Raw genomic sequence first — 26713 nt, 5'->3', positions numbered from 1 at the left:
AACGAGAACCTAAGCCTGCTAAACCGCTTTGTCCAACCCAAGCACCCAGAACCTCGGCTTGCCCCATCCCGCTGGCTACAGCTTCAAACAGCCCCACACAACTCACAGACGAAGGTTCGACTGCCTCCCTCCTGATCCATCTACCAGCTCAGGTGTACCCCGGTTTATTTCTTTCTAGGGAACAGGAACTTCCCCACCTCTCGCAGAAACATCCAGAATGCCTCCATGCTCTCACCTGAATCTCTGAGGAATGCACTTCTCCTGGGCACTGGGGAACAGAGGAGCAATGTGGTCACCACCTACCATCTACCACCCAATGCCTCAGTTTACCCATCTGTAAAACTTAGGCTGCTTCTGCCCCTCCCGACATTACAGAGATCGGGGAACGTTAGTATTAACACACTTTGGCACACTCTTTGGAAAAAAAGAGACTCTATTTTCATAATTTTGTCTTCTAGCTCCCTCCCACCCTCACAAATCTTCTGGAATTGAAATGTGCTGAGTTGGCCAAACTAGAGAAGGGAACCCGGGGGCTGGTGGGAGTTGGCGACTGAATGGTCTCAAGCCTGGGAACATTCAAACACAGACAATTATTTCGTCCGAGTGCCTCCAGTTCAAAGGGAAGCAAGTTCAAAGCTGCTAGCCTTTGAGGTGGGGTGCTTGGGCCCTGGGAGGACGGCTGAGGGAAAGGACCTCAGAAATGCGGTGAGGCCTGCAGAAAGGGCCTCCAGGTATGGGTCAGCCTGGGCACCAGGCCCAGCTGCTCCAGCTGCAGCCGCGTGGGCCTGTAGGCGTTAGGGTTGCTGTAAAGCGCAGGCGGGCTGTCGTGGGGCCTCGGGGACAAGGGGGCCTGTGCTGAAAGGGCTCCCCACAGGCCGTGGTAGGGCTGGAATCTGAGAGCCGCGGGTGGGTTTGGGGCCTGGGGTCTGCTGGGCCCAGAGGACACAGACAAACTCCGGTTCTGAGGGTTGCTGTCTGTTGACGGGGTGCTGAAGGGGTTAAAGGACGTGTGGTCACTGGCGGAGCTGCTACTGTCACTCAGGGGGCCACCTGGGGGGCTGGGGCCCACTGTGGGCTGGAGGGGCGTGGCCAGCTTGGGGGACTTCAGGCCCATCACGGGCTTGGACGAGGCGTAGAGGTGGCGGAACTCCTCGTCAAACAGCTCCACCGCCGGGCCCGTGAACTTGGAGAGGATGTTTCGGTGGACGTGTCCGCAGAGCCAGGTGAAGCTGGAGGAGAGGAGGGGAGAGTGAGGGGGATGGTGCGGAGGCCGCGGCCGGAACTCTGCGGGCGCCTCAGCTTGGGTACGAGCTCCAGGGAGGGGGGAGGCAGCAGTGGGAGCTAATGGCCGGAGTGTGTCTGGTCTGGGCGTGAGGGGACGGCACATGCCCACTCCTCCTCTGTGCCTGCTCATGCCATCCTGGCAGAAATCCTGGGAGGGAGGTATTGTTATCCCCCTTTCACAGATGACAAAACTGAGGCTCAGAGACCGGAAAACGTTTGTGGATGAATATTAAGCCGCCACGGTGGATCCCTGGTCTCAGGCTCCCTCCTGGTGCTCAGCCTCCCTCCTGGTGCTCAGCCTATGGCCCCTTCAGGCTCCCAGTGGAGGAAGAAGGGCTGAGCATGAGCTGAGTCCCCGGATGAGAAACCTAGCAGTTGGGCCTTGGCTTCTCTACCTGTGAAAGGTGGGGCACACCGGCCTCCTCTGAGCAGATAGAGGCCAGGGAGGGCAGCTGTGAAAAGACGGTGGCTTCTTGGGGCTGTATTTTCGTGAAAGTCAAACGTGCTTTTGGAAGAGGGTTTGGCCACCTGGACCGGAAGGGGTGGGGTGGAGGGAGAACCGTATGCCTTCACCTCGGGAGACAGAAAAGCAAATACAGGCAGAGCTCGAGGGAACTGGAGATGATGCCTCATAGGTGTGATCTATGAGAACGTGCCCCGAACGCCACTGGAGGGCACACTCAAGCAGTGGCCTCGGCCCGCCATTGTTGTTGTAGCTGCCGCCGGTTGGCCCTGACTCATGGTGACCCCATGCACAACAGAACACAATGCTGCCCAGTCCTGCCCCATCCCCGTGATCAGCTGGAGATCTGACTGTTGTGATCCATAGGGTTTCATTGGCTGATTTTCAGAAGTAGATCGCCAGGCCTTTCTTCCTAGTCCATCTTAGTCTGGAAGCTCAGCTGAAACCTGTTCAGTATCATAGCAGCATGCAAGCCACCACTGACTGATGGGTGGTGGCTATGCATGAGGTGCATTGGCTGGAATCGAACCCAGGTCTCCTGCATGGAAGGCAAGAATTCTACCACACTGCACCCCATTGGACCTCCATCCACAGGTTTTAATTAAAAACCAAGTGTTTAAGGCATTTATTTATCACCTTTTATAATTCCTTGATTTAATCAAATTCTTTTGTATCTCAGAGGGAAAACTCTCCTCACTCCCAAAAAATTCCTTGAAAATCCCAGATGACAACATAGACAGACCTACACAACAGCCTTGTATGTCACCTACTACGAAGTGGCATCACTGGGGTTGGTGTCACCCAGTGCGGTAACTTGTGGTGTCACCCCCTCCCATGGACCTCCTCCTGTACCAAACCATGCAGAATCGTTAGTAATATTTTTTGTATGAATGTTACTTATAAATCGTAATTCCCATATATCACTCCTTCTTTTCCTTTAATTACTACTTCATTCTCAAAAAAGTTATTGATATAGGTTCACTAATGCTAATTAGCGCAATATTGTAGCTAAAACACCAGAAAATTAGACAAAATCAGTGACTATAAAAACACTGGCAGCAATGAGTGCTTGTAGTGCAGTAGGGCATGCAGACGACACCACGGGATTCGAAGCATCATTGTTATTGAGTAATAATGACAGCTCTGACCGGAGCACATTAGAAGGTTCAAAAAGTAAATTAGCATAGAGCGGTGGGATGGATCGATTTTGTGTGGTCTTTCTTGTCATGGTCTTGTGATTGGGCAGGACTGTGTGATATGGTAATTGTGGCCCATCAAAGGGATTGGTCAGTTTTGCCATCCCACTGGGCTTGAAATGAGCTATCCCAGAGGAGGGAGAGAGAGAAGGTCCCACTACCACCAAGGAAGAACAGCCAGGAGCCAACACATCCTTTAGATCTGGGATCCTTGTGCTGAGAAGCTCCTGGACCCAGGAGACAGCGAGCTGTAACACTGAAGGTAGCGAGAAGTGGCAGCAGGAGAGGGCGTGGTGGGCTTTCCAGGTGGGCTTTCCAGGTGGGCTTTCCAGCCCATGGACAGAGAAAGCTGAGTGCCTTTGGGGAAGGGCCTAGGGCCAGGGAGAGGCGTGCCTGTGAACACAGCTGGGAAGAGGCTGTCTTGATGGAAGAACTGTATCCTGAGTATTTCTGAGCCTGAGCTGTAACTGTTACGTCCCTAATAAACCCCACAATCGTGAGTATTATTTGTGAGTTCTGTGTGGCTATTATAATGAATTGTCGAACCCAGCAGAGAAGTCGAGAGTGCCATGGGAGGGACGGTTGGTGTCAGAATTGGTAAAGATGGTGGAGAGAGGAGGCATGTCTGACCTCCTCCCTCACTGAGTCAGCCTTGGGCTGTTGATCTTGATTCTCCTTTCCCCTTGTGAAGGTAGAGGAGGTCAGACGCTGCCCTCATGCCATTTTTACCCATAGAGTTTTAGTCTTGTAGGTATATTGATACATGTAAGCTGGGCTTATGAAAGATGTTCTTGTTGTTATAACTAACTACATGGATATTTTTATAAAAAGTAATAAATATCTGCTGAAACACTGCACAAAAATTTTGTAGACAGTCATTTTGGTGTCACTTCCTCTGATAGTTTCACCAGTGTGGTCCACACCCCCCAACCCCCTAGTGACATCACTGCTACTACATAAGATGAGCCCAAGGGTGGGAGCCATGGAGGGGGAGGATGGTCAGAAGGGCATGGGGACAAACTGTCCCCATGTGGGAACAGAGCTTGAGCTGAGCATAAACTGGCATCTCCTATGATTGGGTCCCCAGCCTCAGCCTGGCTGTCCTGCTCCCAAAAGACCTGCCCAGCTTGTCTGGTTCCCCACTGGCAGGTAAGACGGGGCCCATGCAGGGCTCTGGGTAATCCTGGGAACAACAACGAAGCTTTGTTTAAACCTCATCTAGGCCCAGAAGCCACCCACACACACCCTAGAGAGGTGAACAGCTAATGCTAAGCCAGAGGCCATCCAGGTGACAGAGGATGAAGCAAACACAGGGGCAGAGGGACTCCGCTACACTACAAAATCAACCGCCCTCTGTTTTTTGGTATCCAGCATATTAGGCCAGGTAACCTCGAGCTTTGTGCAACAGAGCAAGTCCAAAGGAGCCCTAGCAACTTTTCAAGCCCCCATGCACCCCATGTGCCCCCACTGCACCCCGTATGTGTACTCCTACTGAACCTGTGTGTGCCCACGTGCCCTGCGCATCCCGCATCACCCCTCCGCTACGAGCACCCCTGAACCTCTGCCGCGTGCCCCTGTGCCCCCTGCGCACCCCTGTGGACCCTGCGTGTCACCTTGCGCTCTGGTGCACACAGTGCTCCAGCTTTTATCCTTGTTGCTCACAACCCAGGTAAGAAATACATTTCACTTTTATTGGCCCCGAAGAGCATAGAATTGACTTAATCATTATCTTTAGCTCATGATCCCTTCTTATCATTGGTCTATGCATTGCCCATTTTTATTTATCTAGCTAATTAGTTATTTTAAATAATGTAATAAGCACCTTCAAACCCACCTAGCAACTCCACAGGAGAAAGATGTGGCAGTCTGCTTCTGTAAAGATTACAGCCGAGAAAACCCTACGGGGCAGTTCCACTGTCCTACAGCGCCGCTATGAGTTGGAATCCACACTACTGCACACAGCAAGTTTTTTCACTTGCTTGTTGTTGTACTTCATTCATTTTTGACTGTTGTATAATATTCCATTGCATGGATAGATTATCATGTATTCACCCACTCCCGCTGATGGGCATTTAGGTTGTTTACACTGTTTTGCTGTTGTGAACGCTTGCTGCTATGTCTTGTCTATGTCCTCTGCTGTTCCACTTTCTAAGGAGTGGAATCGCTGGATTATAAACTAGGTAAATATTCAGCTTTAGGAGGAATTCCAAACTCTTTCCAAAGCCACTGCACCAATTTACAATCCCATTAAACCTGTTGCCCTCGAGTTGATTCTGACTTATAGAGACCCATAGGACAGAGTAGAACTGCTCCATAGGGTTTCCAAGGAGCAGCTAGTGGACTCGAACTGCTGACCTTTTTTGGTTAGCAGCCAAGCTCTTAACCACTGCACCACCAGGGCTCCTACAGTCCCATTAGCAGTGTATAAAAGATATTGTAAATCTAACAATTAGAATTTTCAGCCTTTTCATTTTTTTTTTCTAATTTGGCTGGTTGAAAAGGTGCAAAATAGAAACTCATTCTAGCCTTGATTTGCATTTCCCTGATCACTAGTGATGTCGAACATTTCTTTGTGTGCTTTTTGGCCACACGTTTCCTCCTCCGTGAAATGCCTGTTTGTGCCTGTTTCCCACTTTCTTTCATGCCCTTCCTGTCTTTAGTGGGAGTTCTTTGTGATTCTTGACACTAATCTTTACAAGGCGTAAACATCCTGACTACCTGCTCCCAGTTCGTAACCTGTTTTTTCACTTGCTTTAATCTGTATTTTGATGAGCCGAGGTTCTTAATTTTAGCGTAGTCAGATTTAGCAATCATTTATAGTCAATGTGCTTTGTATTTTGTTTAAGAACTCTTTCCCTATCCTAATGTTTACAAGATATTCATCTACATATTTTTTTAAATTGTGGTAAAAATATATATAACAAAACATTTGCCAATTCAACTAAGTGTGTAATTCAGTGACATTCATCTGTATTTTCTACCAAGAGTTTTAAAGTTCGTTTTTGACATTTAAGTTCTTTTAATCTTCGGTGGCACAAATGGTTAAACACTCAACTACTGGCGGAAAGGTTGGCGGTTTGAACCCACCCGGCACTGCCTCAGGAGACAGGCCTGGTGATCTGCTTCTGAAAGGTCACAGCCTTGAAAACCCTATGGGGCAGCTCTACTCTGCACACACGGGGTCACCATGAGTCAGAGTCCACTCAGTGGCAACTAATGACAACAATCTATAGGGAGATGATTTTTTGTGTATGTATGAGATAGGAATCCAATTTTCCACATGGAAAAAGTTTTTTGCAGCTCCTTTTCTTCCCACGGCTGTGACGTGCCCTGGCATGTGTGGGTCTATGTCTGGGCTTCCTATCCTGCTCCATTTGTCAATTTGTCTGTCGATCCTCCAATGCCATAATGTCTTGACTACTGCATAACCAAAAAACACCAAACCGAATTGCTGTAGAGTCGATTCCCACTCACAAGGACCCTACAGGACAGAGTAGAACTGTCCCATAGAGTTTCCCAGGAACAGCTGGTGGATTCAAACTGTCTTTTGGTCAGCAGCTAAGTTCTTAACCATTACACAAGCTGCATGACAAGTCCTGATTGCTGGTAGGGCGAGTCCCTCCCTGGTCTTCTCCAGACTTACCTTGGCTATTCTTAGAGAAATACATTTTATGTCATGACCTACTCATACAAATACACATCTAGTCATGATTTCCAGAACATCGCCTACCTCAGTCACTCTGAATTTGTATTCTATTCAAGTGGCCCTGCATGTCTTCACGTCCGCTGCCACCTAACTCCTGCTGCCTCCTCATATCAAGGATGACAAGACCAGCCTGGTCTCAGCAAGGTACTGGAGGCCTGGAGACCCTAGTCAGGTGGCAAATTTACCTGACCCTGTGATCCTGGAAATCAGCTGTTTGTTAAGAAAATCCTCCTATCTTTTGTGTTCCAGAAAACAGGTTACTGCAAATAACCACCCTTCCCAAATGATTTAGACAGGACGCACAATGCCCCTTGTTTACCTGTGACAAGTCTAGATATAGACCCTCCAAATCCCCTTTCCTTGCTTCATAAATGATTAGCTGCACTTCTTGTTCCCACTGATTTATCAGAAACAAAATGCTTGTGAACCAAACTTTGGTTAAGCTTTTCTCCTTCTCTCAAGTCCCTGAACTTTAGCCCACCCTCAGCCTGAGCCAACATTCTACCTCTCCTTAAGGACCGCTCCCTTACAGGAATGGGCTGACCTCAGCGTAAAACATTCTGATTTACTATCTGATGATGTCAGCAGCTCATCCCATTTCCCAACACCTGGTTCTTTCTAGCCTTGTTTACTCTCGTCTCTGAAGAGAAAAACCCATTTTGTCTAACTCTTGCTGATTTTATGGTCTCCCTAATACAATAGACCCCCCCCCATTATAATAGTCCCTCCCTTCTTGCAGTAGTCTTTCTTTCTGAACAAAGCCTTTCCCTAAGTTTGGATTTCTTTTTTTTTTTTTATTTTACATAAGGGAGCCGGTGACCCTGGACCCAACCTCGGTTCCCGCATCTGTAAATTGGAAGAATAATGTCTGCCTCAAAGGGTTGTCATGAGGATTAAATCCTTACTAAAGGTCTGAGGGTCAGCAAAAAAAGAGGAAGATCCTCAGTGAGTCAGACTGACAGAGTGGCTGCAACAATGGGCTTAAGCATAACACTGATTGTGAAGATGGAGCAGGACCAGGCAGTGTTTCTGTTGTACGTAGGGTCGCTATGAGTCAGAAACAATTCAGCTGCACCTTACAAGAAAAGGTCTGATGGCACCTGGCTCAGTGCCTGGCACATAGCTCAACAATGTTAGTCTGCTTCCTCCTGCCCCCACCTCCCCTCCATCTTGCATGATGGCCTCCCATGGGATGGGGGGTCTTTTACGGACAAGCTTCTTCATGCTGGGGGTTTTGTCTAGCGCTTTCTCTCTTATAAACTCTGTAGACAGACTGAGGCAAATGAAGTGTTCTTACTGCCTAGGATAATGCTTCTTGTTATTGTAACAACAGCTCTTTTCCAATCCACAGGAACCCACAGAAAGTGAGGTCAAACCATTTTATATAATAGACTGGTGTTTGTTGAGTGTAAGAACATCAGGGATGTTCTTACAGGGATCATTGCTGGTAACAGGGATCACTGCCGGCCAACCTAGTAAAACTCACTACTCTTATTTAAATTGATCCTGTCTGGAACTCTAATTATCAAAATAAATTAGAAATTATAATTAATACTAACATCGTAAGCCGTAACTATTCAGTGACATTTTTTGAGTGTGTCCTGTATGTTGGGCACCAGCTGTGCATTTGTACTTGCTGTTATACTTTATTCTCACAATAACCGTATCCAGTATTGTAAAGATGGCGTGACAGGGGCACCTGACCTCCTCTAACTTCCCATGGGGGAAGGAGAATCACAATCAACAGCCCAAGACAGAGTCCCATGAGGCGGAGGTCAGACATGTCTCCACCCTCCAACCTTTTTACCAGTTCTGACATCAACTCTCCCTCCCACAGGTCTACTTCTTTGTTGAGTTCAATAATTTGTTACAATGGCCACACAGAACTCACAGACAATACTCACAATTATGGAGTTTATTAGGGAGGTAACAGGTTACAATTCAGGTTCAGAAATGACTTAGGGTTCTTAGATCAGGACAGCCTCTTCCCAGCCATGTCCACTGGCAGGCCTCTCTCTGGGCCCCTTGGCCTCTGCCCTGCTCAGGCAAGTGTTAAAAAGCTCCTTTGGCTTTGCTGACAAGTGCCTGCAGTACCTGACTCTGCCAGTAAGCCTCGTGCTGCAAGATCTTCAACTTTCTTGCTCTGTGGGCCAGGAAGCCTTCAGCTGTCTCCTGTTGGTCTCCTGGTTCTGCTGCCTCTGCTGCTGCCGTTTCTCTGCTGCTGCTTCTCACCATCTCTGGTGTTACAGCTCTCTCTCTCTGTTCTGGTTCTGCTGCCTCGGCTGCTGCTCTTTCTCTGCTGCTGCTTTTCACCATCTCCAGTGTTACAGCTCTCCCTCTCTGTCCTGGTTCTGCTGCCTCTGTCTTCCATGTTACCGCACCCCCACCCCGACCTCTGTCTCCCTTTAAGCCAAGCAGGATGGCAAAACTGACCAATCCCCCCATTAGGGTTCTATACACCTTGTTTGCATAGTCCCACCCCCACAAGGGTGCCATACACTTTATTTACATTATTAGCAAGCTGTCCAGTTCCCTTGGTGGGCCACAAACACTGCATTTGCATAGTCCCACCCAGTCATTTGGTGGGAGTTACAAAGACTATGGCTAGAAGGGCCATATTAAGTAATTCACTGCACTGCAAGTAGTAGTATCAGCCATTTCTTTTTTTTGTCTGATGAGGAAACAAGCCCAGAGAGATGAAGAGCTGTTCAGAGTGGAGATATGTAACAAGCTCAAAATCTTATTCTTCTGGGGGAAAGCATGATATAAGGCAACTTTTTGGTTTAGTTTGGTTTTGTTCAAAGGTGAAAAACACACCTATTTGGGGATTACAGGATGGGACAAAGGAGCCCCGGTAGCGGAATAGTTAAGCGCTCGGCTGCTAACTGAAAGGTCATCGGTTTGAATCCACCAGCAGGTCCATGGCAGAAAAGACCTGGCGATCTGCTCTCATAAAGATTTCAGCCTAGGGAACCCTATGGGGCAGTTCTACTGTCATTTATGGTTACTATGAGTCAGAATCGACTTGACTACATATAATAGCAAAATAGTGGGGCAATCCACATTTTGAGAAGTTGAAGATAAACATAGAGAATGTGCTTTCCTTAAGGTGCTCAAAGGAAAGGGGAAACTGATCTTGGGAATGAGTTTTGGCTTGAGTTGAACTTGCCTGGGGCTTGCAGGCCTGGTCCTGATTTCCCTGAAATGCTCCTTCAGCTCAAAATCCTCCCTGTCTGTTAAGCTCTTTGGCTGGCTTTCATTATGCGCACAGATGTTAGGAACTTGTTTGTCCCACTTTTATCTCTCCATTGCTTCTCAGCCTTTCTAAGCGACAGTGTTCTCAGGCCTCCTCCTCAGTGCTTTCCAAGGGGAGAACCACCACCACTGTCACGCAAAGTACAGCTGGTGGTTTCTGGGAGGTGAAATTGCTAGAAAGAGTTGTCCTAACCTCGAGTTTGGGGGCAGAGCCTTTTTGATAAGAGATTCTGTTTTTTTAAACATCCAAACTTTGGTCTGTGGAAGTTCAGATAATTTTAAATTGGATCATGTTTTGGAACTATTAGATTGGGAGGGGCACAGATGGCACTTGTTCTGTTGATTTCTTCCAGCTCTCCTTTTCTGTTTACCTGGCTATTGTTTATCTCCCCACCTTAAGATGGGTTCCAGGAGGCACCCCAGCGCTGGAACAGGCCTGGTGTCTAGTGGTGTTGTTCGCTGCCACAAGTTGGCCCCAACTCAGAGCAACGCCCTGCACAGTGCAACCAAAGGCTGCCTGGTCCTGCGCCATTCCCATGATCGGTTGTGGTTTTGACCCTTAGGGCTTTCAGTGGTTGATTTTCAGAAGTAGATCACCAGGCCTTTCTTCCTAGTCCACCTTGGTCTGGAAGCTCTGCTGAAACCTGTTCAGCATTATAGCAACATTCAAGCCTCCACCGACGGGTGGTGGGCAGCGTATGAGGTACATGGGCTGAGAATTGAACCTGTGTCTCTCTCATGGAAGGCAAGAGGTCTACCACTGAACCACCAGTGCTCCCACATTGCTGGTAGGAATGTAAAATGGTGCAGCCACTTTGGGAAAAAAAATAAATCTGGCAGTTTCTCAAAAGGTCAAACATAGGGTTACCATGTTGTTATTGTTAGCTGCTGTTGAGTCGATTCTGACACATGGCAACCCCATGAGTGCAGAGTAGAGCTGCTCCATAGGGTTTTCAAGGCTGTGACCTTTCAGGAGCAGATCGCCAGGCCTTACTTCTGAGGTACCTCTGGGTTACTTTGAACCAACAGCCTTTTGGTTACTAGTCCAGCCAGCAATTCCACTCATAGGCATATACCCAAAAGAATTGAACATGTATGTCCACACAAAAACTTGTATACAAATATTCATAGTAACATTATTTATAATTGCCCAAAAGTGGGAACAGCCCAAATGTCCATCAACTGATGGATGGATAAATAAAAGGTGGTATATCCATTCAGTGGAATTACTACTCAATAATAAAAAGGAATGGTGGAATGATACACGTTACAACATGGATGAACCTTGAAAACACTGCGCAGTGGAGCATCCGATGAGTGGATGTGGGTGGCTGAGAGCTGATCTGCCCCACACTCAACCCTGGACCTCTGGGAAGACATGTGAGAATATGAAACCCAGTGCTCACCTGTACGATCCCGTCAGGACGTATCTCCAGTCCGAGATGATAAACTTCTCCCGGATTTGGCCGGCGAATTTCCTGCCTGATTTGGCACAGTACACCTCTCCTTCCACACTGCGGATGGAAATGTTCTATGGATGGAAAGTCAAGCTGTCATTCACTAATTATGTATTTATACATATACATTTGCATAGGAAAAGGTCTGGAACGATGTTCACCGAGACGTAAACAGGGGTCACGTTTTCCTTCAGTAGTGTCCCTGAGTGGGGTGGGGGGGCTGCAAACTGCACCTGCTGACACTGTCAGAGGGGGTGACACCAAAATGACTGTCTATAAAAATTTTTGTGCAGTGTTCCAGCATAAATGTATTATTTTTTATAAAAATATCCCCGTAGTTAGTTATAACAACAAAAACATTTTTCTTAAGCCCAGCTTAAAAACTCGTTGCCAGTGAGTCAATTCTGACTCATAGTGACCCTATAGGACAGAGCAGAACTGCCCCATAGGGTTTCCAAGGAGCAGCTGGTGGGTTTCAACTGCTGACCTTTTGGTTAGCAGCCAAGCCCTTCACCACTGTGCCACCAGGGCTCCAAGCCCAGCTTATATGTATCAATATACCTACAAGGCTACAACTCTATGCTAATTTACTTTTTGAACTCTCTAATGTGCCCCAGTCAGAGCTGTCATTATTATCAAATTACAACGACGCTTCAAATCACATGGGTTTGTCTGTATGCCCTACGAGCATGCGCTGTTGTTTTTGTTGCTGCCAGGGTTTTTATAGTTGCTGATTTAAAATCATTAGTACAGAAAACATTACTAAGGATTCTATATGGTCCAGTACGGGAGGAGGGCCATGGTGAGGGGGGTGACACCATGAGTTACCCCACTGAGTAACACCAACCCTAGTGACGCACTGTTTTCCTTGGCTGAATTTTCTAGATTTTCTTAGTTGTCTTGGCATTATTTGGGTAATGGAAATATATATATATATATTTTTAAACAAAGCAGCAAATAAAAACAAGATCAGGGCTTGATGCCATGGAGCCCTCAGCCAAGGCCCGGTGGACCACAGGAGGTCTGACAGTCACTTGGGGGACGTCCTTGGCCCCAAGCTGGTCACCAGGAAAGCTCATTGCAGTAGAGGAGACAGCTCCATGGAGACACCAGAGGACTCTGGATTTTTCTGAGAGAAGGTGGGTTCACAACCAAATCATGTCTCCATTTCCTCCCCTAGCAGCTTTCGCTGCCCCAGCCTGGGGCTGGAACCCTTGGAAGGCTGGAGAAATGACGGGGCACGTTGAACTATGTGAATGTCTCTGCAACGGCCAGGCAGAGGAAGGTGGTGGGATACTGCCTACATCCCACAAACGCCCACTGGTGGCCGGGCAGCCAACTGCAATGCCTCCAGCTGCTCATGCCTGGCCTCTCCATGAGCTCTGTGAGATCTCAGGAGTGACCCATCTTTACTTGGTGGGCAGAATACTCATTTGTGGACTATGTGACCCATAAAGGCAACTCCAGTGCCGACTCCCATGACCTGTTTCAACGGCCTCATGTCAAGAGTTATGATCCAAGTAACATCAAGCAGACCCCAGGTCCTGGGGCCTGGGCACCAAGAGGGAGCCCTGAACTCAGCTGCATCCTACGCCATGTGGAGGGAGAGGTAGAGATAGAGGAGGCTTCATCCTAGTCTGGGAGGAAGGAGGAGGAGGGGTCCTGCCTGCCTGAGGTGGAGGAGTCTTCAAAGGAGCCCTGAGGACTGCCCCTAGCTGTTCATCTGGGCACGCTCATAAGACCTCTGGGTGGTTTTATATTTGACTTTTTTTTAGCTGCCACATCCTGAATTTGATGTGACTAAATGAACCCTTATCTCTGAGTTTCTTTTCTCCCTGCCAGGAGAGGGAGGTGTGGGGTTCAGTTAAGTCCAAGAAGATCTTCCTGTTTGGGCCAAGGAGTTCTAAACATGTATCAGACAGGCCCTGGTGTTGTCCTGCCCTGTGAAATGTATCCACCGGGTGTCCTCTGATGAGAGGAGAAGAGGAGAAGGTGGCCAAGATCGTTGCTCACCATGTACCCATGGGCCCCTTTATACTTCCCACCCCCTATGCATCCAGGTGAGCTCTCACCTCTGGTCAATGGGAGATGGGAGGAAGTGACAAGAACTCCTTCTGGAACAGGTCCTAAAAACATCCCATGGAATCCTCCAGCTTGCTCTTCCCTGTCACTGCAATTTGGAAGCCACATATCCCTTATGGTGTTGCTACAAAGGGCAGTCTGCTCTACAGAGGACTTTGAGCAAGAAGTAAACCTCGATTGTGTTAAGCCATGGAGGGGGAGGGTATTTGTTACCACAGCATGGCCTGTTCTAGCGTTACTAACACAAAGTACTTTTAGGGCCCCTACCTTGAGGTGACTGTCAGAGATTTGCACTTTGTCACACATCTCCTGGAAGAGCTTCACACCTCCCTGGTCCAGGAGCACACAGACGAACACCCCACGCTTGTTGGCTGCTTCTAGAATGTCACAGAAGATCTCTGCATCCGTGAACACATCCATCAGGATGGCCAGGACCTGGGCCAGGGCAGAGACACTGGTGACCAGAAGAGTTAAGGCCAGATGCTAACTGGTTTCATCCAAACTTCCTGAGGTCCAGTGGGCCTGGGCATTGGGGATGGGGAGAGCTGTTCCTGTGCTGCTGTGATGGAGGGAGAGGAGGAGAGGATGGTGGTAGGGATCTGCCTGGGCAAGTTCAAGGAAAAGAAAAGAAGGGCTGAGTAGAGGCCTGACCCCGTCCTGACCCCTCTCCAGCCTCACCATGTATCTTTTGGTCTCTATACCTAAGAAATTGCTGGAAAAGGACATCACATTTGGTATAGTGGAGGATCAGCAAAAATGAGGGAGACCTCCATGAGACGGATTGACATGGTGGTTGCCACAATGGGTTCAAACACACGAACAGTTGTGGACTGGGCAATGCTTTGTCCGGTTGTACGTAAAGTCTCCATGAGTCGGAGCCAACTCAACAGCAGCTAACAACTATGCCTGTGGTGTGGGGGGAACAGAGGAGGAAGATGAGAAAAGCTAGAAAGAGAAGGAGCGCAGAGAAAAGAAAAGAAGAACAAGGGGAGATGTTTGGGCAGGCTCCGGCGGAGAGGAATAAGTTTCTCAGGCAGCTCTCCACAAGGGGTGACAAGATGGCTACCAGCTTAGATCCTACCAGCTAAATAACCTGGTAGAAAGAATGCCTTATTTTCCCAAGAGTCCCAGCAAAAGTCTTAGGGTGGACTCTCATTAGAATAACAGACCTGTGGCCACCCGTGGATCAATCTCTGTGGCAGGACCCTTACTGGCCTGGCCTGGGTCGTGTACCCTCCCCCATTCCAACCCAGGGATGGCCGAAGCCCACCCAAACCACATTGAGTGTGGAGGAGCAGTGATTCCTTGAAGTCCGATTGGGGTGCTGTTGGCAGAGAAAGGAGAATGGGTTGCTTGGTAGGCAGGAAAGCAGACATCACTCTCTTGGTTTGCAGAAGCACCACTCCAATCTCTGCCTCCGTCTTCACGCGGCCTTCTCCTCTGTGTCTCTCTGTCTCTGTATATCTTCTCTTCTTATGAAGACACAAGTCATATTGGATTAGGGCCCGCCCTGCTCCAGTATCTTAACTATTTACATCTTCAAAGACCCTATTTCCAAATCAAGTCACGTTCTGAGGTTCTGGGTGGATATGATTTTGGGGGGACACTATTTAACCCAGTATACCCATGATCCATTAGAACCATGACCCTGTTAACGCACAATTAAATTTTCACACACACTTAAGCTTATGGCATCAACACCAGCTGAGGCTCTCTGCTGAAAGATAAGTGCCTCCTGTCCCCATTACTGGACAAAAGAGACAATTCCCTCTTTCCCTGCTAGGTCAATAAATCCTTCTGGTTCTGTTTCAGTGAGTCCCTTGTTCCCCTGAGGCAGGGCTGCTGAGCAGGTGGTCTTTTGAACAGTAGAGGGGGCAGATTTGGAAGTAGCCCAGCATCCTGATGGAAGGGATGCTTGGAAATAAAGGCTCATGATGTCTAGTCTTATCTTGTTGGCTTCCTGTTGGGACTGTATCCCAGCTGGATCAATTCCAGGCCAGTAACTGCTTTGTACCACTCTTCTTCAGTCTTCTGGGCGTGCTGCCTTAGAGGGTGTGTTGTTGTTAGATGCTGTCGAGTCAGTTCCAACTCATAGTGACCCTATGTACAACAGAACGAAACACTGCCAAGTCCTGCATCATCCTCACAATTGTTGCTATGCTTGAGCCCATCATTGCAGCCACTGTGTCAATCCATCTTGTTGAGGGTCTTCCTTTTTTTCGCTCACCCTCTGCTTTACTAAGCATGATGTCCTTCTCCAGGGATTGGTCCCTCCTGATAACGTGTCTCGCCATCCTTGCTTCCAAGGAGCATTCTGGCTATCCTGATTCCAAGACAGATTTGTTTGTCCTTCTGGCAGTCCATGGTATATTCAATATTCTTCGCCAACACCATAATTCAAAGGCATCAATTATTTTTCAGTCTTCCTTATTCATTGTCCAGCTTTCGCATGCATGCACATGAGGCGATTGAAAATATCATGGCTTGGGTCAGGCGCACCATGATCCTCAAAATGACATCTCTGAGCGTATAGTGAGTTGAATAAAGCCAGTTGCTGTGGAGTCAGTTCCAACTCACAGCAACCCCAAGTGTGTCACAATAGAACTGTGTTCCACAGGGTTTTCAATGGCTGGTTTTTTGGAAGTAGATCACCAGGCCTTTCTTCTGAGATGCCTCTGGGTAGACTCTTACCACTAACCTTTCAGCTGGCTTGGCAATCTACTTCTGAAAGATCACAGCCATCGAAAACCCTGTGAAGTGCAATTCTACTCTGAAACTAGTGGGGTTGCCATGATTTGGAATCTACTGGATGGCAACTGGTTTGGTTTTTTGGTTTGTTGTTTCTCCTCTTGAAGCCCCTGGGTGACTCAAATGATTAATGCACTTGACTGCTAACTGAAAGGTTGAAGGTTCGAGTCCACCCAGAGGTCCCTCTCAGAGGCAGAGGCCATAGAAGTGGGAGGACTCATCCCTGGTCTCCTCTCTCCTCTCTCCACCTCTGTGCGGTGAAAGGGTGGTGGGAAGGACATAGTCAACGTCCATGGACGGGGGTTGGGATCTAGCCCACCTGGCATCTCGGTGGGCACAGTTATCCCTGAGCCCTCGTGTGCATGTGTGGGTACATGTGTGCATGGGTGTGTGTGCAGAGGTGTTGTGTGTGCATGAGTGTTGTGTGTGCATGGGGGGATATCACAGACTCTCTACCTTCAGGGGCCTGGCAGGCAACTAAATGGGTGAAGCCCATGGGGACCTGGGACAACAGGGAGTGGTGGGGACTGCAGCAAAGGGGACAGGCCTAAGGGGTGGCCACCATCCAGCACCTGCAGAACCAGGTCTTCCTATCTGCTAAGAAGTACTGCAAATTCTTACTTTTAGGTGAAATCTTCAGATTTGTAAATGTTATCTCAAATTCATAAATGCCGTGCTGGTGGAACAAAGCAGCCTCCAACATGGGGAGTAGGAAGATTTCCTCAGTGGGGAGTCGGGGGGAGGGGAAGGGCTCAGCCCAGTGGGACTGCATTTCACAAGCCCCAACCTGGCTTCTTTCCAGGGCGTCTCTCACCCTTCCAGCGGCAGCTGTGGCTGAGAATTTCCCCAATACCATTGGTCCCCACCCCTCAGGAGAGGATTGAACACACAGAGAGAGTAGAGCTAGCACAGTTATGAACAAGCCTTTTGGAGCTGGAAGGAACCTTAACTCCACAAGGAACCCGAGGCCTGGGGAGGTCAAGGGGCTCCCCAAGGTTGCCCAGCCAGTGTTCCTGACTGTCTCTGGAGCCATCTGTCACTCTCCACTGCCGCCCACCATGGAACACGAAATACTGCTCTAACGCAGCACAGAGACATGAAAAGCCACGTTCCACCCGTTACCACCTTCAATTTAACTTTCCAGAACTGTGCTCCTTCTCTCCCTCCTTCATGCACAGCCTTCCTAATCCTGCTGGCTTTTTCCACAACCTTAAGATTTCACACAGAGTCCCTGGGTGGTGCAAACAGTTAACTTGCTCGGCTGCTAATCAAAAGGTTGGAGGCTTGAGTCCACCCTGAGGTGCCTCAGAAGAAAGGCCTGGCAACCTACGTCCAAAAAATCAGCCACTGAAAACCCTATAGAGCACAATCGTGCTCTGACTCACATGAGGTTGCCGTGAGCTGGAATCAGCTTAACAGCAGCTGGTTTGGTTCAAAATTTCAGGCAATATCGGACTTGGGAGGGGATTTTGTCAGAAGACTGGGACTCTAGTAAAAAAGTAAGTTTAAAAATCAGCAGGTTCTTTTATGAGTTCTTTTAAATGTAACCAAATAATTTTAGTGAGGAGAGTGAGAGAGGAGAGAGAGAGAGAGGGAGAGAACATCTTTACAGAGGACAAATTGACACATTTCTTCCCTTGGGGTCCATTTTCCCCCTGCCCCTCTTCAGCTTTGGGAGGGAGGAGTAATGCCCGTGCTGAGTAGTTGTTCTGGCACCTGGAAAGAATGAGATCCCAGAGTGGAGCCCCTAGCTGAGAGCACGCTGCCACTTAACGCCTGCCTAGAACCGGCGTTTCCAGAGCTTGTCCGCACGACTTAACTGGAAGAATGGATCCAAACGCCTGTCACTGGGCCAGAAACTCTATTAGCTAAGCTTTGGTCTTGAAGGCATTTTCCTCTTCCAAAGTCACTTATTAAGATATAAACCCTCTGGGGAGGGAGGAACCTTCTCAGCTGCCTCCCCATCTTCTGCCTGACCCCTAGCTGGATTAGTCACTGAAAGGTCATCCCAGGCAGACAGGTCTAAGCGGAGTCTGAGGAGACAAGGGCTGTGTGCTTCCCAGTGGATTGGCCTGCCTTCGTTTGGAAGCACAGAGGTGGGGCGCCTAACCCAGCCTGGGGGACTCAGGAAAGGCTTCCCGAGGAAGCGACTTCCATGCTGGGCCTGAGGAACAAGTAGGCATTTGTTGTTGTTGTTAGCTGGCATTGAGTTGCCCCGAATCATGGTGACCCCATGCACAACGGGATTGGACCGTTATGATCCATAGGATTTTCACTGGCTGATTTTCAGAAGTAAATCACCAGATCGTTCTTCCTAGTCCAACTTAGTCTGGAACCTCCACTGAAACCTGTTCAGCATCATAGCAACGTGCAAGTGTCCACTGACAGATGGGTGGTGGCTGTGCATGAAGTGCATTGATTGGGTAGGAATTGACCCTGGACCCACCAATGTCCCTGAGTGGAACTACTCATGTGAAAAGCAAGGAAGGTGAGGGGGTCCCAGGCAGAGGGGACAGCGCACTCAAACACATTAAGACGGAACATGATGGGTCCAAGGATCTACAGGAAGGAGGTGGGAGAGGAGCTGGACAGGTTGAGAGCCCTGTTAGGGGATTTGCTCTTCCTACCTGGAAACCCTATGGGGCAGTTCTACTCTGTCCTACAGGGTTGCTATGAATCAGAATCAACTCGACGGCAATCAGTTTGGTACCATAGGCAATTGGGAGCCAGTGAAGGCTCTTAGCAGGGAAGGGATCAACTTAGGTGTGTAGTGTAGAAAAAGTTCCACTGGCTGCAGTGCAGAGACCAGGTGGTAGGGGATGGAGATGAAATGGGAGGGAAGAGCCAGGCAGGAGCGATTACAGGTGCTCTGGTGATGCATAGTGGTGGCCTGGACCCAGGTGGTGACAGGTGGGATCAGGAAGTCGGGGATCCCAGAAAGGCAGAGGGCAACATCTCCGACTCCATCCTAAGCCCCAATCACCTGGACCCTTGCCCTTAGAGTGGAACGTGCCCACCTCTCTCTGCTCCACCAGCCCCATCCTTCCCTAACTGGTGGCCAAGGAGTCTCAGGCTCCGCCATGGCTACCTGGCTGGTCCGGGTGATGCAACGACGCACCAGGTCTCTGATGTTGCTGTGCTTGTCCGTCTGCAAGTACACGGTGGCGCTGGACTTCTCCTTCAGGTAGGGCTTCTCGGCCGAGGCCCAGGCGTGCAGCAGGGCCGGCTCACTGCCCTCTGAGATCGCTGGGAAGTAGGTCCCTGACCGCAGGGAGGCTGAGTCATGTCCCCTGAGGCCCGCCTCGGCCCCCCCGGTGGGCTCTGGGGGGCAGGGGGGCTCTTTGGCTTGGGCCTGGATGTACTGGGCCTCCTCTGAGGACAGGAAGTCCACCTCGCCTTCCTGGCTGAGTGCCCGCCAGTAGGCCTCAGGACCCCCGTCCAAGAGGGCATCTGTGGCCAGCCGGGCACTCTCGTTGTCGCTGAAGTCAGCCCTGGCCGGCCGGACCCACTGGTTCTTGACATCTTCCAGGCGTTTCTGGATCTTGCCCACGTGCCTTGACCGGCTCATGCTGCTCTGTCGCTGCGTCGTGGAGAGGAGGCCGATGCCGGAGCACTTCCTGACGTGAGGAGCTGCCACCAGGCACAGAGGAGCGAAACACCTGCCTCCGGGAAGCACCAGCTCCCAGGACGGGCAAACAGGGCACCCGTGTCCTTCACTCTGCTCAAAGCAAGTAATTTACCGCTGTCCTGAACAATGCCGTGCAGGAAACCTTGGCAGCAGCCAAGGATTGGTTTATCCCTGAGGGCCACACACCCTGCCCGCAGGCTGGAGCGCTGGCTCACATCCCGCCCTGGCACAGTCAGCCACTAGTGATTTCCGCCCCTCCCAGTGCAGGGGGAGGCCAAGGTAAGCCTGCATTCCCGCTCAGTTGCACAACTCTCCTGGGAGCCGCAAGACCCTCGGGCCTTGTGACAAATCTGGGAGACTCTCCCGGCCCATCACCCGGGCTGGTGGATGGGCCCGGAAAAGGACTGTGCCAGTGGTCCCCTCCCACACTCCCAGTTCACTAGCTGATGGGTTCAAACACGAGCCTTTCCCTGTGGGGAAAATATACTGAGCCCTGATGTATGAAGGGGGGAAGCTGGAGGCAGGCCAGTGCTCGCCAGGTGCTCCTCCTTTCTCGAGGTCACACCCCGAGTTCCCACCTCTCCCTGCCCTCTGAAAAAGCTCTTCTCGCCTATCTCTCTCCTGTATTATGCTTGTCATTGTCATGTTGGAACAGAGTCAGCAAAGAGATCCCAGTTCTCAGGTCAACACTGATCTGTTGGAAGTGGCTGCTTGGGATACTGTCCTGAGGAGAACCTGCGGCCGTCTCTAGACCCATGACCTCATGGGGTCAGCCTGTCTCCATGCTGGAGGGAGAGGTGGCAGCACAGTGTTTGCAGTACATGAACAATGAAGGCAGCAGCCACATTTTCCTTCCAGATCAGGTCATGGTCTAGCAATGGAATGGAATACTATCTAGAATCCTGATTGTCTTTGGGTTCTGCCAGAAATAGACTATGAGATTAAGATTTGAGTACAAGTAGTTAATTTGGAAGAAGTCCCTCATGATACAAATGGCTAAGGTGCTCAGCTGCTAACTGAAAGGTTGGAAGCTCAGTCCACCCAGAGGTGCCTCGGAAGAAAGGCCTGGAAACCTACTACTGAAAAATCAGCCATTGAAAATCTTACGGAGCACACTTCTACTCTGACACAAACATGGGGTCACCATGAGTCGGAGTTGACTCCACAGCAACTTTTTTTGTTTTTTAAGTTAATTTGGAAGGTGATCCCAAGAAGCACTGACAGGGGAGTAAGGAAGTGAGACAGAAAAGGAAGGAAGCCAATGCAAGCTGTGTTAGTGAGTAGGGTCCTGTTGTGGGCATCTGAGGTTCAAACCTGCTGGGGACCTCTGGGAGATGGTATAGAATATGTCTCAGAGTTTTCCCACCTAAGGATGAGAAAGCTGGAGAATTTATCCACTAATCTCCACTGATCACTGGTGGAGGCTGCCTGTCCTGTATGTTCACCCAGCACACCCCTGAAGCCAGAGAAAACCTTCAGCAGAGTCACAGGCACTTATAGTTAAGAGACCATCGTGGGAGGGGTGCGTACTGAAGGGATAAAACTGGGGCCCTCCCAAGAGCTATGCCAGGAAACCAGGACTGTGGGGTCTTCCCACAGCTAATATATTCAAGAGTCAGATGTCTCTCTCTGGCGTGTCTCCTCTTTGGAGGAAAATAGCTATAAGCACCTGTAACCCCACTGAAGTTGTGGCCCAAGTGGTTCAGTTCAAAGAGGAGAAAAGCAATTTAAAAGGAATTTCTTCTTCTTTCTTGAAGAACACTGAAGGAATCCAACACTCCTTTGCTTCATTTTATCTCTTCCCCACAATCCCTGGAACCTCTCTGTATTGCAAACTCTTGGTTCCATGTCCTTTCCTTCCTATCTTCTGCCAACTCTTGCTTATGTAGATTGACGTAACCTCTTTCCCATGTCCTCCCGGATCTTCCCTCCTCTCTGGTCTAGTCTGCATCCTCCTCAGCCCACTCTCTGTTTCGGTACCACATAAACCTAGTCCCATTCTGGTAAAACAGCCTAGGGGGAGGGGAGGAATAATCTGCAGGATTTTCTCTGGTTCAGTCCATGGCTCGGAAACTTTCGGTGGCTCCCGTTGCCTGCCAAATTAAGTACCAAGTCCTGAGCCTAGAATTTGAGGCACTGCACAAAATAACCCATGTGAACATTCCAGTCTGACCTCTCTTACACTTGGGCATCATTAAGGGCTCACTGTGTGTTGACTCTGTGCTGAAGGAGGGAGGGATTACTAGGCCTCATTTTATAGATGAAGGAAACCAGGGCTCAGAGAGGTTGAGTAACTTGCCCAAGATCACACAGCTAGTAAGTGGTAGAACCAGACACTGTAATTCCCAAGGCCATGTACTTTCCACCGTGCCAGGCTTCACTCTTTTCCTACTCACTCCCTTCCCTTTCTATTCTCAAACATTATAAATCCTATTATAAGTTCCAGAATGTATGTAGGGGAGAATGAAAGAAGTAGGTGGATATTCTGGGATTTTCCTCTCCCCTAAGCCTAATTCTGTCTAGAGAATATGCCAAAGGCTAAAGTAGGTTCAGCCCCTTTTCTGGGAGTCAGAAGTCTATACATCTGCCAAGATACACAAAGAGGTAATGAGACTCAGGTCAACCACAACCCTTCCCATCTTTTCCTGTGATTGTGTGTGTGTGTGTGTGTGTGTGTGTGTGTGTGTGTACCCAACACACATACTCCTAGACACTGCCCCCTCCTACTCCAGAGCTGTAGGGAGACCTGATCCATATCTGTTTGGCCTTGTCTAGGCACCAGGCCAGTGACCAGATGGTCTATATGGCCTCCTAGTTTTCAGAATTTATTGTTAATTGCCTGATAAGTTTTTTGACCAGGGCCTAAAATGAACAAGGATTTCATTTAAGGCTTTTGATTGCCTTAAATTCAAGCTATGACTAAAATAGCAATGCAGTTCTCTTACAAAGAAGTTCGAAGCTACCCTGAATCAAAGACCCAAAAGGACATGCACCAGGATGTTAACAATGGTTGTCTTTGGTGAATTTTTCCCACCTTCTTTGATTTTCTAAATATTCCAGAATGCACAATATGAGTTTATAATGAGGATTTTTTCCCCCCACAAATCAATGAATTACAAATAAGCAACCCAAGCAAGAAGGTAGCTTTCTTGGCCACCCCCACGCTCCCACTCCCTTCTGGCCCTACTCTCAGAGAGGGATTGAGACTTAGGATCCCAGTCCTCTCATTGTTATAGTTGAAGAAACAGAAGTTCAGAGAGGGACAGGAGACTTGCCTAACATAAGGTTAGGATCCTAGCTTCATGCCTCAGAGGCAAGTGTCCCTGGCCTGTAGGGACCATTTTCTCCCTGTCCACCTGTAGAGCAGCTTTCATGGGAAAAAAGCAAGGGAGAGAGAAAGGGAAGAAATAAAGAAAGGAAGGAAGGAAGGAAAGACAGACAGAAAGAAGAAAAGAAGGAAGAAAAAGAATCTGAACAGAACTTTCCCCTATAAAGCTGCTGGAGGAAGAAGAGCCCTGCTTCTCTTGTCCTGAGCTCCTTATCCTCACACAGACCCCTGAGATTCTAGGTGTGCCCTTCAGTGCAGTCAGCACATACACTGTACAGTAGTTGGCAGTGCTCCTCCTCCCATCACTGCACTCTTGGCAGACATTACTAGTTGATCACAGAACTCTTTTCTAGTGAGCTGAGAACCATCTTCTTACCACTCTTTATAGGGCTCAAAGGGAAGTTCTCACTTGGAGAACCTGGAGTTAACTGACGAGAAAACTGTGGCCCAGAAAGGTGAAGTGACCGATTCTATTGTCACACAGCTGGTCAGTGACTGTCATCAGCTTGTCCCTCATCTCCTCTGTGACTCCAGCCCTGTGAAATGTTATCATTATTGATGGGTCCACTGGTTGTAATAACGAGTTTCCTCACCTGGGATTGTACTTCTGGGCCAGGAAGTCTGCCAGCTGTTAAGCCACATATTCACATCTTGAGAAGTCCTTATCAAAGAGCCCTCAGTTACAAGTGCTGTGAGTTATGGAGGACTTTACTTCCCTTCTTACTTCCTGCAGCTCTCTAAAGTCTGGTTGTCTCCTGCTCAATGAGGTTAAGAATGAAAGCCATGCTCCTGTTAGCAACTGGGTGGTGTTGGGGCTTCCCAAAAATTCCATTTATCTAGGGCAGTGGTTCTCAACCGGGGGTTATTTGCCCCCCGCCCCCACCTAGAGTTCAAGGAGCCCTCGTGGTGCAGTGGTTAAAGTGCTCGGCTGGTAACCAAAAGCCAGAGGTTTGAACCCAACAGTCCCTCCGAGGGAGAAAGATGTGACATTCTGCTTCTGTAAAGATTTATAGCCTTGGAAACCCTGCTCTGTCCTATAGGGTCACTGTGAGTCGGAATCAACTCGAAAGCTGGGGTTTTGTTTTGGTTTAGGGAACATTTGGCAATGTCTAGAGACGTTTTAGATTGTCATAACTGGAGGTTGCTACTGGCATTAAGTGGGTGGAGGCCAGGGATTTTGTTAAACATCCTACACTTCACAATCATCCCTCCAAATAAAGAATTATCTGACCCAAAATAGTGCTGAGATTGAGAAACTCCGGTCTGGGGCCCCGGCCGAGCACAGCCATCACTCGTCAGTGAGAGGGACACGTGGGAGGTCCAATACTCTGCCCTGTCCCTCATCCGGAGGTCCTCACCCCCACCATCCCAAGTTACTCAGACATTTCTCAGCATTCAAGTCTATCTTGAAGAGCCCTATGTTAGGGAGCTTTGCTTAACAATTCCCAAACAGCTGTAATTGTTTCTCCTCCGAGGCCCCAGTATGCTCAGAGAACTTGACCCAGTCAATCTTGTACTAGTTATGGGTGTATTGGCTTATCTCCCCTCACTGTTTTTAACTCCTTGAGCTTTGGAGTCAGACATTACTGGGTTCAGATGGTGCTTATGGTAATATGTGCCCTTGGGTAGGTACTTTATGGAACCTCACTGAACATTGTTTTCTCATCCACATAATGATGGCTAACATTTCTAGAACATCGACTATGTCCCAGACACGATTCTAAGTGTTTTCTGTGTATTGACTCATGTAATTCTCACAACAACCCTATGAGTGTTCATGGATGAAGAATATTGAGGCTCAGAGGTTACATAACTAACTTGCCCAAGGTCACTCGGCCAGGAAATGGCGGTGCCAGGAATTAGACACAGATGGTCTGGCCTGAGTCCATGCTCTCTGTTCACAGAATGATGCTAAACTCAAAGGGCGTGAGATCGAAGGGAGGTGGCCTGTGCAGTAAGAGAAAAACCCTGACAATTCCTTCAGCCTAAGATCCCTGGGTGGTGCAAACAGTTTGCACTCAACTACTAACCTAAACGGTGGTGGTTTGAAAACACCCAGCAGCACCGTGGAGAAAAGGCCTGGCCATCTGCTTCCACAGGATTACAGTCAAGGAAACTCTGTGGAGCTGCTCTCTGTAACACATGGGATTGCCATGAGTCGGAACTGACTCAAAAGCAACAGGTTTTTTTTTTAAGACAGTGCCAATACTTTTTCTGAGCTTTTTACATGGTTGATACCATAATATACATGCAAATTTTATATCGTGGGTTTTTTTCTTTCATTTTTTTAACTTAACAACATCCGGAAGTGTATTTTTCATATAATTAAAAATATGCCCTCTCCCCCTGCCTTCCCCTCCCTTCCCCCTTCCTTCCCATCCCTATTCTTCCTGACAATTCAGTCCTAAAGCTATTGAGAGGAGCAGAGCTAGGTAGGCATCTGTGGTGGTGGATGAGGGGTGTGGTGGCCCAGAGCAGGTGTCAGAGCCCAAGCGAGGTGAGGAGGTGTCACTCAGGGGTCTGAGTGGCGTGAGGAGGCATCCCCACAGCAGGGCAGCCTGGCATGGGTGTCAGAGCCCAAGTGGGGGAGGAGGACATCCAAGGGACTGGATGGGAGCGTCAGTGCCTGTCACGGATTGAATTATGTCCCCCCAAAAATGTGTGTATCAATTTGGCTGGGCCATGATTCCTGGTATTGTGTGATTTTCCTATATGTTGTAAATCATGCCTCTATGATGTTAATGAGGGAGGATGGGTGGCAGTTGTGTTGGTAAGGCAGGACTCAATCTACAAGATTGGATTGTGTCCTGAGGCAATCTCTTGAGATCTAAAAGACAGAAGTGAGCAGAGAGACAGGGGGACCTCATACCACCAAGAAAAGCAGTGTCAGGAGCAGAGCACGTCCTTTGGACCTGGGGTCCCTGCGCGGAGAAGCTCCTAGTCCGGGGGAACATTGATGAGAAGGCTGACAGAGAGAGAAAGCCTTCCCCTGGAGCTGATGCCCTGAATTTGGGCTTTTAGCTTACTTTACTGTGAGGAAATAAACTTCTCTTTGTTAAAGCCAGCTACTTGTGGTATTTCTGTTATAGCAGCACTAGATGACTCAGACAGCACCTAAGCATGGTGAGGAGGGCGTCCATGCAGGGCGGGGGATGGCCTGAACTGGGTCCGGAGCTGCAGCAGGGATAGGTGGCGGCAGAGATGAGAGACTGGTTACGTACAGGGGGCATTGATGGAATAAGTAAACATATTAAGGATAATGGGAACCAGGTTTCTCACTGTCAGAGCAGGGAGTAACAAATACAGAAAGGGGGGAAACAAGAATGAATTTGTTTGTGTTGAATATGAATTTGAGGTATCAGTGTGAACTGACAGATTTCATTGTTGTTGTTGTTGGGTGTCCTTGAGTCATTTTCAACTCACAGTGACCCTATATGACATGGTAGAACTGCCCTACGGTTTTCTAGGCTGTAAATTATGGTGTTGGTGAAGAATATTGAATATACCATGGACTGCCAGAAGAACAAACAAATCTGTCTTGGAAGAAGTACAGCCAGAATGCTTCT

The 26713-nt window shown here is 48.9% G+C and overlaps 1 protein-coding gene across 1 annotated transcript; it reads right to left on the bottom strand.

The window, feature by feature from the left end:
* Nucleotides 1-694: 694 nt before the first annotated feature.
* FAM83A (family with sequence similarity 83 member A) lies at nucleotides 695-19759 on the bottom strand. Its single transcript, XM_004372983.1, has 4 exons — nucleotides 19280-19759; nucleotides 13711-13878; nucleotides 11311-11435; nucleotides 695-1229 (listed from the first exon to the last, which is right to left on the bottom strand). The coding sequence occupies exons 1-4, from the start codon at nucleotides 19757-19759 to the stop codon at nucleotides 695-697; spliced, it is 1308 nt and encodes a 435-aa protein (XP_004373040.1).
* Between the last annotated feature and the right edge of the window lie 6954 nt (nucleotides 19760-26713).

This window comes from Trichechus manatus, unplaced genomic scaffold (assembly GCF_000243295.1).
Source record: "Trichechus manatus latirostris isolate Lorelei unplaced genomic scaffold, TriManLat1.0 scaffold00022, whole genome shotgun sequence".
NCBI lineage: Eukaryota > Metazoa > Chordata > Mammalia > Sirenia > Trichechidae > Trichechus > Trichechus manatus.
Note: the sequence above shows the minus strand (reverse complement) of the source record. Positions and strands in the feature narration are given on the sequence as shown.